Below are 14,473 nucleotides of genomic sequence, written 5' to 3' on the forward strand. Positions count from 1 at the left end.
CATTTTTATTGTACATACTGACCAAAAATTGAAAAGCTATAGAACGACTTTTGCAGACTAAGAAATGCACAAAAATGAGATTAGTGTATTTCTTGTTGATTTTTTTATATCTTTCTGTTTTAATCCATTACTTCATGGGCATTTTGTAAAAAATGGCTATTTTCATTAAAAAGCCTCCTGTTACCAGTTCAAATTATTATGAAACTATAAAAAGGCGTCAATATTAATCAAATTTGGCACAAATGTTGATAGGGCCATAGCCTTTGTACCCGCATACTCAATCTTAAATTTCCTATTGCCATGGCAACGAGGGGACATCTCAAAATAGCCAAAAATCACTATTTTGCGTTGATTTTTTTCATCAAATCTGATTTCAAAGTGCAATAACTTCTCAATGGATTAAGATAGCGTCAAAGGCTTTTCCACGTTGGTTACATGTTACCTTATGTCCAAAATTTTCTTGAAGATGAGGGGTCTGCCGACCCCCTTCAAACCCCCAAAACAGAAGGGTGCACCCTCACCTCTGGCACCCCCTTAATATATCTATTTGATAGGGGATGGCGCCGGAAAAATGATCACTTTTTTTGCACCATATCTCTAACGAAAACAAGTGTTTCGGGTCCAAATAGGGCATTTTTTCACTATTTGAGGCCTCAAAAAAGGGGGGTTATGTAGTAATGAGTTAAGTGCCTTAGTTAATCTATGTTATAATAGTTATCAAATTCTGTTTTTTTTAGACTTTTAGACATCAGTGGCGCTCTTTTTATCAAGACTTCTAACATTACATATCACAGGACTGAAAATTTCATATGACTTGAAACAAGGGAAATAAGCTGTAGAAATTTAGAGATCAATTTAATTATTGTTTACATAATACTTGTATGCATGTCAGAGTTTGAAATTATAAAGAAAACTACCAGTAAAAACCCCACCATTTTTATTGAATAACTGCTGACTTTTTAAAATGGATTAATATGATTAAATATACGAAGAAATATATATTTATACTTATATTTTCAACAGTAGTGACATCACAGGGTTCTAGAACATTTCAAAAACAACAAAAGAAACAACTAGGAACATACACTGAATATACATCAATAAAATGTCTCCTATCATATAATAAAAACTTTTCTTATACAATAGAAACAAAAACAAGTCTATGTGTATGTAGTGTAACTTAACATGTGAAAAATATTAATATATATATATATATATATATATATATATATATATATATATATATATATATATATATATATATATATATATATATATATATATATATATATCTCGTATTTTAAAATAGTATTACAATCTTTCCTAAACATGATATCCCTTGACAAATAGTCGTAAAGCTGTCTGCCTCCAGATCAGCCAAAATATTTGAAGAAAATCAAACTAAAAATGTACTAAGATTTTAAGAAAAGTAAAAAGATTAAGAATTCAAGTAATAATTTACATGCTATGTGCCATTAATGACCGACTTTGCAGTATTTATCACCATATTTCTATTGCATGCATTACGTAGTAAGAACTATTTTTGTATATTTTGACCTCTTTTTGGCAATTTTCATAGATTGTAAAATTAATGCTGTTTTCAATTTTTTTAAATTTCTTTCTTTGTTCATTTCAAAATAGTTCAATTTTAAGATACATTTTCAAAATGTTCAAGAAAATAAGCATGAATCTGGAAGAATTTTGTTAAATTGATCTACAATATATGTATTATATACATTTCATTAATTTGTCAACATTCTCTATGTAAGTGGTTCATTGACAAAAAATACTGTTATTATTTAAACATAACAGATAAAATCTATTTTTGACTTGTACAAATATACATGGTCATTGAAATATGAAGAAAACTACAATTAATATCATATTATTTCATTTCATTTTCGAAAAAAAATTCTGAAAGTGGCAAAATATACTTAATTTCCACATATTTTTTTATTTATTCCACATATTTTATAATTAAAGTTTTGTCTAAACATCTAAACAAATCACCTGTGAAATCCAAGAGTCAAGAGAAAAAAAGAATTTAAAAAATTTTTCAAAGCAGATAAACTGAAAACATACAACTGAATTTGACTTCAGAATAGTAGTTTTTGAGACCTTGCAAATGCAAATAAGAACTTATAGATATGGAGCGATTCACAATACAATTTAAGTGTTATAGAAACTGTATAAGTTGAAAACTGTCTGAAAATTCTTCACCATGAAGGTATTTTTTAGTGTTACAGGTAATAAAATTCAATATATTGTATACATTTTTATATTGCATACCCATTCATACTTTCATAAAACATTGTTAATAATTATTAAATATGCATGCATACACATTTGGACTAAACAAAAACATCAACAATATAACAGCAATCATATATTTCCATGCCTTGTTTATGCCAGAAATTTAGTGTATTGATTCCATACATGCTAAAGTTGTGATTATTCTTAAAAATAACAGAAGTGAAGTCAATCTATTATTAACAATTAAGGTAACATACTTTTGCTATTATAATATATAGTTATATGTTAACTGATTGTATTCTAATATGTCATTTATTTATGTAATGGTATTGAATGTTTTTTCCCTTAGGCCACATAACAAAATTTGGTCATTATACAAATTTTGACAGTGGAAGTACAATTGATGTAAGTTAGACTAAACGTTTTAAGCTAACATGCAATTTTGAAATATAAAAGTCACACTTTCCATAGACATACTGATATATAAAAAATAGAAATTTATCTGGTGAATTGCATGTTCTGCAATTTTTATGTAACAATTGGTATGGAATAGAACAGATAAAATTATTAACTACCATGCTTCCTTCTTAGAAAACATAAAAAAATATTTGTGTGTGAGTGTAAAATTGACAATTCATGCTAAATAGGCTCTTGCTAAATCTGATGGCTTTTCAAGTACCTTTTTTCATCGGCAAAAGGTTTTTATTTTTATGTATCACAACTGTAACAGAAAATGTTGGCCCGAAATTTGTTTTGTAGCCGGTGGAACAAAATGTTACAGATAAATAGAATAAATGTTGTGCATCAATGTACACTTCATTGATGCCTATTTATCTACCGTTAATTTCAGTGAATGTTCATTGAATTGCAAGGTAGACACATCTTGAGCTTTTGTTTTTAGCAGATAGCCATTTTGTGAACAGATACCATAAATATGATTTTTATGTTTTTCAATTTGGTGAAAACAATACCAGTTTTACCTATCCCACCAGTGTCTTTGTTTTTTCCCTTTTCTACAAATACGAGATCGTATTTGTTTATTTATCACAAGGGAGGTAATAAGGTAGAGTTTGGTTTCTGTACATAACAGGATAATCGCAGTTGTAGCCCCTTTTGGTAAATTTAATTTGTGATGCTTTGAACCGGAATTCTTGAAGCTTGAAACAGGACAAAAATTTAACATAACATTTTATAGTCATATATAGAACATATGGTCTGAAACTTATGAGACATGAATGAGCAAAATTGAAATATTCCATCTTTGAATAATCTGAATACACATTGTATCAATCGAATTTTAATAATATTTTTCTTCTAAATTTAGAAAAAACAGTGACATTGTAGATTCTGATTGCACATGTTTTTACTAAAATAATAGCAGCTTATCTATAATAAACACATACATTAAGCATCATTTTTTTTCAAAATTATTTCTCATACATACGAGATACTTTAGAAAAATAAAACAATGGGCAGGCAAATTAGTAAGCTATCTAACCCTTTCATTATCTCTTCAAACTTATATACATGTATTAACAAATGAGTTGGCTCTTAATAACATAGATAGAAGAACATAAAAACATAGCGTACATAATTTATAAAGGATAAGTACCTTACTACTTAAGCCTGCGTCACATTACACTCCGATTAGGTTTACGATGGAGTACCGATGCCTGAACGGGCTGAAATTGCCAATTTTTTAAAGGTCACCGGCCGGTGACCCTCCGGGGTCAAGTGACCGATGGGGCAACGTACGGGTAATCGGAGAATTCTAGTGCAAACTTATTTTCTTCCGGCATCCGGTACATCGCCAGCTCAACGTAGCAGACACGTTAAAATACCATCCGATACCCGGCCGGACACCTTTTGTTATCGGTTACATACAGGTTAGAATTTTTACCTCCTGGGCACCAAATATTCCTCCAGTTTCCGAGCGGTATCTGAGCGGTCACCGAAGGCGTCTCGGCAGATTACTGACCGGGACCCGGGTGGACTCAGTTCGTCGCACGTATGGTCCTAAAATGTCTGTAAGGATAGCGTTTGGGTTATTAAACAGACCCAACGGCAGGTAAAGCCTTTGACCCGTGTTCAATTCTCGGACGACGGTGAAGGTCACTTTCGTTGTACAGATGTTATCAGTACTTTGCGAAAGTGAAATGAGTATCAATGTTTAACTACTTGACAGACTGTCCAGGAACGATGCGGTGGCTGAACTGTGCTCTTGTATGTATATTCAAGTTGGTTTTCTGCCAAAGTCTTCAGGGTTAATCATTAATAACACCATCATTCTCTCATTAGCCAGCATGCAGAGCTGAATCGGTTAAATCGCTAGACTTGTAATCTGGACATTGTGGGTTCGATTCCCGGGATGACCATCTGAAATTACTAGAAATCTTTCAGACGAGACTTTAAAGCGAGGTCCCTGTATGAGTGCTTAAACACTTGGATAGGTAAAACAGAAGCAGAAGATTGTTTGAGTCCTGCTTGGCTCTTTGACGTTGGTCATCCTGTGTTGCTAGATAGTGTCGGGGTTGCGTTCATTTAACGCCGCCTTCCTTATTGATCTTGTTTTCATATTTTTTCTGACATACTGCCATGTGTATCTTGCGCTGTCCTCCAACATCTAGAACCACTAATACTCTTCTTGAGAACTCGCCTATACGGGCAACCGATGGCGAGTATTTAGAAACTCAATTACACAAACACATATTCTCTCAGTTTTCACACACGTTCATGGAGGTTTATAAAAGTTTCCAAGTTTCTTTTACAATCTTTTATGGGAAACTTTGATTTCAGAGTATAATATACCTTCCAAAGCAGAAAGCAAAGAAGGAGTGGGGAAGAAATCAGAGGGGGAGAAGGCAATGAAAAATGCCAACAAAAGACGGGGTGTGAATAACGGCCGGGAAATGGGACAGCATGCCATACGAATACCGTCTGAGAGCCGACCAGATATCGCACGTATACTTTACCGTCACCGTACGATTGTTGCAAACAGGCTAGATATCGGAAGGCAATTGGACATTTATCGTACGGTATTCTGCCGGGTATCTTTAGAATATTGACCGGTGTCCAGAAAGGAGACGCCAAATGTTTTCACCGGGTGACCGGACGAGTACCCTTCGCAAACCTTATGAATACCTATAACTGACCACAGAGGGAGAATGACCGCCCACTTCCTCCCGGACATAATTGAAATGTTTCTCTCCGATCTCAAATTATCAACGGTCCCTCTATATCGGCCGGTTTCCGCTCGTAATGTGACGTAGGCATTAGACTTTTCCTAGAAAGGTTCAAAACGAAACACTATTCACTTTAAAACTTGGAATCTTGAAAACACTGATAGTTTTGCACTTTATGCAAACGGACAAATTTATTATTTCTTATTTAGTGCCTTTGTCTGTGATGCAATGGGGCAACTTACAAACCTGAAACAAGATATGTAGATAATTTATCACCTTTCAAAGCTTTGTAAAAGCTGAATTTCTGTCTATTGAAAAACTAAAATGATACCCGAAAGTTGAATGAAATCCCACTGTTAACATTGCAGATTAAAAAGCATGCAGTGACTTAAACTTCAATTTATTTTGCAAGCATTTGTCCCTGGATGCAAACTGTTCTTGTGAATATGAGATAAAAGTTGTTGATCTCACCTGAGTTGTTTCTTAAGTGAGCTATTAGCATAGGTCATTCGATCCGTCGTCCTCTGTTGAGGAGATCACAGGTTTGACTGGATCTTCATCAAACTTTGCCAGAATGTGCATATAAGTAGTTCCTTAAATGAGTTAGAATATTGGAAACATTTGGTAAAACACTAGGTCAAGAAAAGCTTAACATTCTAGAAGTCATTATTCTAAATTGACTATCACCAAATATTGCCAAATGATAATCTCAGAGCTATCTCAGATAAATTCACAGATAGGATTTCATGGGTAGATTGGCTTCTTGAGACCAAAGTAGGTGAGAATGTTAAATCCATGCAAAAACAAGCAATCCCACTCTCAGTGTGCAATTGTCCATTACCTTTCAGCATTATAAAACACATATCACAAGGTTTTTTTCTCCGAGAAAGTCAGATAAAGCTTTTATATACTTGCATATATGGTTTGTTACTCGTACCTTACTGGTAGTCATACTTGTATCAAATGTATTCAAATATGGCGATACAAATATTTAAATCATTTTTTGTCCGAATCTAAATCCAATTGAAAAATCCACATAAAAAAGAGAAACATAAAGCCTACAGATTCTTCATTTTTAGTAATTATTAAACATATCTATGGCCATAATCTAATCATTTACAAATGCATACACATACAAACTCGCTGATTTTGTTTTGTATTCTTCTCAGATTATTCAACATATTATGGTTTAAGCGCCTATTATTTGTCAACTTCTCACAAAGGGTAAGAATTTCATAAGACACTTTGTCTTCTATTCTAATCCTGTGTTGTTACAATATTTGAAATGCTTTGTGTATATTGTAAATTGAAACATGTATATATATATGTTCTGAGAAATAAAAGATGTTTAAACAAAATACATGTCAAATCTAACAAACAGTCACACGGAATGTAAAATTTTATGCCTCTTCTAACATTATCAAATCAATTTTTTCCATAACACGTTTGCAACCAGTTGTTGAAAATAACTTATTAAATTCAGGAAAGTACAACATTTCCTCTGCAATTGATTTCACTAAATCATAATCTACTTGGTATTCATACGCATAAAAGCCTCTTGCAAATAGTCCGTCTACAATGCATTTTTCAACATGTTTCCTTTCCAATGGTAGGAACGGGATAAAAGCGGTAATAAGGCTATTCTTGACGATGCTACTGTTCACCATACCATCTGTATGAGAAAGAGACATTTATCGAGATTAGAGATTTTTATGCATGTATTTATTCAATGTCTCTAAGGAAAGACAAATAAAAGTACTAGTGAGTGACACTTTAGTCTTTGATTATGAATAACACATAGCGTTTAAAAGGCCCATTAAGTCTTAAAAATCTGGAAACAAAGTGATCCCACGGAAGCATTAATCACAACAAAATTACATAAGAATTGCAGACTCGGTTTGATTGAGTCTGTACATGAGGGATAATGAATAAGTGCAACATCCCTCACGCCCCCTAGCACCGGCTTGAGCGGTACTCAATTCTCACTGACTTTATTTTCATTTTGTTTTCAAAAGCTTTTTTTTTGTTCTGATACAGTTTCAAAAAAATGCTCCTTAGCCATACAGTTCCCTCGGAAAGTAAAATCACAACAAAAAATGTCATCCTTTTGCTTATTTTTTTTTTTTTTTTGGCCGGTTTTTTTGGGCCCCCCCCAATTATTAGTTTAATTGTTATAGTGATTAGTATTTTTGTATGGAAGCCAATAATCTACATTGTTGATATTGTGCTAACTTTATTTCACATTCAGTGTTTATTCTTAATTTGATTTTGCACCTTACATGTCCTTAATCCATTATAACAAGGGCATGAACCACATGCTAGTTCTATAATTATTAAACACAATGTTTAATCAACTTACTTGGGTTCATTTAACAATGACGTCCGTACAATTTCTTCCATTTCCTTTAGTCTCAGTTCTTTTCTACTGTTTCCACGAGCATGATTTTCTTGAGCATGTTTAGCAAGACTGTCTCCACCCGTGTTACTGAAAAACATATTTATGTAAGGCTTCTAACATGAATAAAGCAGAGCCTCAAAGCAAGCTTTTTGACAGAAATTATATAACATTTTAATTTAAAGCCATCGGCGGCTACATATTTTATGTCTACACATCCGTTTTCAATCAAAGATTCCTTCGTAGATTCGATTGATCAATTACCCATAATTATTCAGTACTTCCGGCGAAAGTTTTAAAAGCCAACACTATGTAGCAGGTACTCGCATTACCGTAAATGTCGATTTGCGAGCAGGCCCTTCTTCGGGTCTTTTCTTCGAGCTCGCTATAATAAAACGTTTTCCGCTGTTACACTACTGACTAATATACTGTACTGTCTGATTAAGAAATTGCAGGAAATGAACTACACTGCTATTTGACGTTCTTACATGTTGTAGTATGTAACTGGCTACATGATGATATAAACCCCGCAAACATTGAACTAATAAATTCAGTACAGGAAGTTCCTTCCTGAGATATGATCTTCAAGCTCCTACTCGTCATGAAGTTCACGTTAGTAATATTCTCTTCTCGTGAGATACTACACGTAACGAAAATACTGCTATTTGTTTTTACAAGTGACTCTCTTCAATTTAATGATATAAATGAATTCATGAACAGGAAAGCATTTTACCTTCAGAAGAGAAATAGGAGTTTCTTAAAGTATGTTCCTTCCACGTGGTCGTAGTAATCAACGTAAGGGCGGATAGTGTCAATTAAACCAGGAAGTAATTTATCCATTTCATCAATGATAAAGAGTGACCTTGAACATTCTTTACCAGCTGTTTCAATCTTCATTTTCAGGGTTTCCTGTGTGACAAAGGAATTTACGAATTAATCTCGGATTATTATCGAACTGATCAAGTAGTTATGTAACTACATGGAGATACAAATATTTGCACCTGAATCTGTTCTAATCTCGTACATTTTCTTATTTATCAATGTAAAATTTGGCTAAATTTGTAAACACTTGTAAAATATGAAGAACTAGAACTTTAAACATTTCTTTTAAACATAACTTGTATTCTTCTAGCATACTTTCGTGAGGAAAATCTTTCGTTGCTGAAAGGAGATGAACGTATTGCTCTCCATTCCCTTGATATACATGTTATCTGCCACCATGCGACTCACGAAGTTTTTCCCCGTTCCAGGCAGACCATGTAAAGAAAGTATTGTTGCTTTTTGATGTTGTCCTTCGACATGACCTCTAAGGTGTTTCACCAAAGGACCAATTACTAGATGTTGACCGTACAACTTTTTGTTCAGTTGGAATGAAAGGCCTAAAAGAAACGCTTTGTAACATCATTTAAAATAGTAGTTCCCATTGTAAATTGCTTTTCAAAATAAGAAGTTAAAATGTATATTTTTTCAATACTTTGCTTATAGTCTAAATGAAAACTATAATGCTGAATATATAGTATTGAATAATTTTGTTAACTATCTAAACTTTACAATTTAACGGTCCCTTCAATATAGTTAGAGCATATGATATTTAAATGAGTTCTCTCGTTAAATAAAGTCTTTATGATAACTATTATTATTATTATTATTATTATTATTATTCATTATTATTATTATTATTATTATATTGACAAAGTTTTACCACTGATATTTGGAGAGATCCAGTTGTCGTCGCAACATTCATTGAAGTAACATGTTGTGAAAGTGTATCCATAGTGTAAACCCTTTGCCAATATTGCTACCACAACCACAAAAACAACAGCCAGCAATGATCCAAACATTCCATCTTTTAAACAATCGTTACTATGGCTCTGTTCTCTAATTGCATTAAACAAGATAAGAGTAACTAATCCAGTTGTTAATGTCCAAACAAATATTGTTGTAAAATGATACAACACAATTACTGCTACAATACATGTCAATGTCCACAATGTATTACAAACACAAACAGGCATTCTCAGCAGATTATTATACGAGTCGATTGAATAAGTTTCCTTACTGACATCAGATCTCTTAAACCAATTTTTAATTTTTATCTTCAATAATGCGAAAGAATATATATGAATGTATTTTATTTGATATCGGTCTACCTTTATGTCAATACCATTTATATCACGTAATTGAAATTGCATTTTCGGAAAATATTAAACTCTATTGCGATTGAATTGATTGTAGGCCTACAAATAATAGAATAATCGTAATTAGTCTACCGCTATGTGTCAACTTAAACCATGGCAAGAGTTTAATCAATATCTCTATGAAATAATCGAGCCAATTTAGAAGCTAAAATAAATTTTAAATATTAATAGTTACTCATAAACCCCGAAATATAAACCTTTTTTTTACTGCAGAACATGTAGAGTATTCAAAAATTTATATAGTGAGAGTCACATAAAGGAATGCAAATACATTTAATGTACATGTAATTAAAATCAACACGACTCATAAAATTGATCGACTTACCCATATGAAGATTTTTTAACAATCCTTGTTTTAGGTCCACGATGTTTCTTTGACTCCATTCTTTGGTCAATAATTTGGGTTTTATAGACTTCTTTTAAGCTTATTATGTATTATTGGTTACCGGTGAGTCGGGCACAAAACAGGGAATCAGTGCTTCTCTGGCTTTTATATTATGACATAAATGCGTATTGTAAAAGTGCTTTTCCCAATTATATTATATAAAAGTGTTTTCCTCATTGATACAATTTTATGTGCGGCACATTTAGTATTTAACGACAATTTAACTTAAAATTTTCTTCAGAATTTGTTTTACATTTATTTATTATATATGTTTATTTTGTTAAGATGGGAACAGATTTGAATATAAAAAATGTGCAAAATTAACTTTTAAACATTCTATTTTCATTTTCTTCAATTGCAATGAAAACTTGTAGGAAAGGGCCGAGAAGATGCGATTACGAATTGCAAGCGAGACGTGATTTTTTTTCCGAACAGAAAAAGTTGTTGTTTTTTTTAATAAAAATTGGTTTTAAACGTGTTATTGAGAAGATTGACTTATACTGGAAAAGGTATAAACTATTTCTTGCAAATTACATTTATAATACCATTCAAAATCTATCAAATTGGACTGTTTTTGTGTTTATACTTCAAGGTACTGAGTGTTCTTGCTTTGTTACTACGTACAAATGATTGTACATGATTTTTGTGACAAGACAGAAAAATGTGGAGACTTCCGTGTCATTAGGACAAATATCTCGTAAAGAGTAACATCATACAGATTTCTTTGAAACCTAGATACATGTAGTCCATAAACTGTTTTATTCATTCCACGGCACTGAATAAAATATTGCGTTTCATAAAATAAGTGTCTTTTTACAAGATCGAATGTCGTATTTTAAGGATATTCTAATCTCGATTATTTTTCGATTGTCTCAAATCTTAGTTTTTGTATATTTATGCTTATTGCCAATGGATGCCAAATTGGATTACCTTGTCATTTTAAAAGTAAAACGTTGGAAGCGCTTACTGCTTTATGACTAAATAAGAATATGTTTAAATGGCAAGGTGACAAATTAATTTCAAAATGCTTTTACATTATTGTTTTATTCATTGTACTATATTTTAGATTTTTTAAAAAAGGAGGAGAAAACAATCGGCCAAACAAAACTGTTTTAGAAAATAATTGATTTTTATTGGGTAGGATAGAGAAGCAGGGACATTTCATTATTCATCAAGGGAATTGTTGTCCCTGCTTCAACTTAAAACTGTCATTTTCTGTTGCTCTAAGACCAACTTACAGGGACTCCACTGAGGTTTTCTGACAACATTTTTGGAGATATATGTTCGAGGTATGTGCATCATTTGATGAAGTTCCGGACCAATGACTTATGTGCCATATCTGCTCACTCCTATTTCCTACAATAATCATTTTATTGTGCATAATGATCAAAAATGTTAAACGTTAGAATGACTTTTGCAGGCTAAGACTTGCACAAAATGAGTTTAGTGTATTTCTTGTTGACTTTTATATATCTTCTGTTTTAGTCTATTACTTCATGGGCATTTTGTGAAAAATGGCTATTTTCATTGAAAAGCCTCCTGTTACAAGTTCAAATTATTATGAAATTATAAAAAGGTGTCAATACTAATCAAACTTGGCACAAATGTTGACTGGGCCATAGGCTTTGACCCCGCATACTCCATCTTAAATTTCCTGTTGCCATGGCAACGAGGGGACATCTCAAAATTGCCAAAAATCACTATTTTGCCTTGATTTTTTTTCCATGAAAACTGATTACAAAGTGCAACAACTTCTCAATGGATTGAGAAAGCGTCAAAGGCTTTTCCACGATGGTTATATGTTACCTTAAGGTCGATCTGGGGCCATCTTTAGACTCCAAAACAAGTCCCAACATTTTCTTGGAGATGGGAGGGTCTGTCGAGCCCCTTCAACCCCCGAAACAGAAGGGCGCACATCCCCCATCTGGCACCCCTTTGATTTTATCTATTTGATAGGAGATGGCGCCGGAAAAGTGATCACTTCTTTTAACCATTTCTCTAACGAAAACAAGTGTTTGGGGTCTAAATAGGGAATTTTTTTCACTACTTGAGGCCTCAAAAAGGGGGATATGAAGTAATGAGTTAAGTGCCCTAATTAATCTATGTTATAATATCAAATTCTATGTTCACAGGCTTTTAGACATCTGTGGAGCTTCTTTTATCAAGACTTCTAACATTGCATATCATAGGACTGAGAGGTTCATATGACTTGAAACAAGGGAAATAAGCCGTAGAAATTTAGAGCTTAATTCATTACTCACATAAAACTAGTATGCATGTCAGAGTTTGAAATCATAGAGAAAACTACCAGTAAAAACAACACCATGGGTACCTCAAAGAAATGAAAAAGTCTTCAAATTTTCAATTTTTATTGAATAACTGTTCAATTTTTTTTAAAATAAATTAATATGAATAAATATACGAAGAAATATATATTTATACTTATATTTTCAACAGTAGTGACATCACAGGGTTCTAGAACATTTCAAAAACAACAAAACAAACAACTCGGAACATACACTGTATGTACATTGTCAATAAACAGTCTCCTACCATATAATAAAAACTTATCTCATACAATAGAGAGAAAAAAAACAAGTCAATGTGTATGTAGTGTAATTTAACATGTGAAAAATATTAATATATATATATATCACAAAACAGTATTACAATCTTTCCTAAAATATGACAGCCCTTGACAAATAGTCTTAAAGCTGTTTGCCTCTAGATGAGCCAAAATATTTGAAAAAATCAAATAAAAAATGTAGAGATTCAAGATTCAAGTAATAATATACATGGTTTGAGCCATTGTTGGCTGACTTTGCAAAATTTATCACCATATTTCTATTGTATGTACTGTGTCTTAAGTAGTAAGAACTATTTTTGTATATTTTGACATTTTTTTGGCAATTTCATGGATTGTAAATGCTGTTTTCAAATTTATTAAATTTCTTTCTTTGTTCACTTCAAAATAGTTCAGTTTTAGATATATTTTCAAAATGTTCAAGACAATAAGCATTAATCTAGAGGCATTTGCTTAAATTGATCTACAATGTTTGTTAACCACATACCATTATATACATTTCATTAATTTGTCAACATTCTCTATGTTAGTGGTGCATTGACAAAAAGAAATACTATTATTATCTAAACAGAACAGATAAAATCTATTTTTGACTTGTACAAATATACATGGTCATTGAAATATGAAGAAAACTACAATTAATTTCTTATTATTTCATCTGCGAAAAAATCTCTGAAAGTGGCAAATATACTTAATTTCCACATATTATTTTTATATTTATTCCACATATTTTTTTTAATTAAAGTTTTGTCTAAACATCGAAACAATCCACCTGTGAAATTCGTAATCAAAAGTCAAATGAAAAAAATATAAAAAATAATTTTCAAAGCAGATAAACTGAAAACATATTCATGTATTATTAAATTACAAAAACATTACACGTACAACTGAATTTGACTTCAGAATAGTAGTTTTTGAGACCTTGCAAATGCAAATAATAACTTAAAGAGATGGAGGGATTCACAAAACAATTTAAGTGTTATAGGGAAATTGTAGATAAGTTTGAAAAACGTTTGTATGAAAATTCTTCATGCAATGAAGATAAAACATACCAAAAACTTTATTACACTAGTTATTTTCATAGTGTTACGTTCATAAAAGTTCAAATATTTTTATACATTTTTAACATTGGCATTTACACATTATTTCTTTATAAAACATTGTTCAAATATGCATGCAAACCACATTAACACATTTTGAAAGAACAACAACTAGTAAACAATAAAAACGCGAAACATAATTATTCATTCTTGTTTATGTCAAAAATTTAGTGTATTGATTCCATACATGCCCCAAATGTGGGTGATTATTCCTTTAAATCAACATAGGCAGATATACAGTATATTATTAACAATGTCAGGGAAAAAGTTTTCTTTATTCTTATTTGCTATAATGTAAAGCTTATAGTTATACTGACTTTATTCTAATACGTCATTTATTTATGTTACGGTATTGAATTTTTTCCTTAACAAGCCA

General features: G+C 31.9%; 1 protein-coding gene across 1 annotated transcript; it reads right to left on the bottom strand.

Moving 5' to 3' along the window:
* Positions 1–8,953: 8,953 nt before the first annotated feature.
* On the bottom strand, positions 8,954–9,913 carry LOC132741467 (torsin-1B-like). Its single transcript, XM_060729637.1, has 2 exons — positions 9,533–9,913; positions 8,954–9,209 (listed from the first exon to the last, which is right to left on the bottom strand). The coding sequence occupies exons 1-2, from the start codon at positions 9,843–9,845 to the stop codon at positions 8,959–8,961; spliced, it is 564 nt and encodes a 187-aa protein (XP_060585620.1). The 5' UTR covers positions 9,846–9,913; the 3' UTR covers positions 8,954–8,958.
* Between the last annotated feature and the right edge of the window lie 4,560 nt (positions 9,914–14,473).

This window comes from Ruditapes philippinarum, unplaced genomic scaffold, assembly GCF_026571515.1.
Source record: "Ruditapes philippinarum isolate M1 unplaced genomic scaffold, ASM2657151v2 ctg1492_1_1_1_1, whole genome shotgun sequence".
Classification (NCBI taxonomy): Eukaryota; Metazoa; Mollusca; class Bivalvia; order Venerida; family Veneridae; genus Ruditapes; species Ruditapes philippinarum.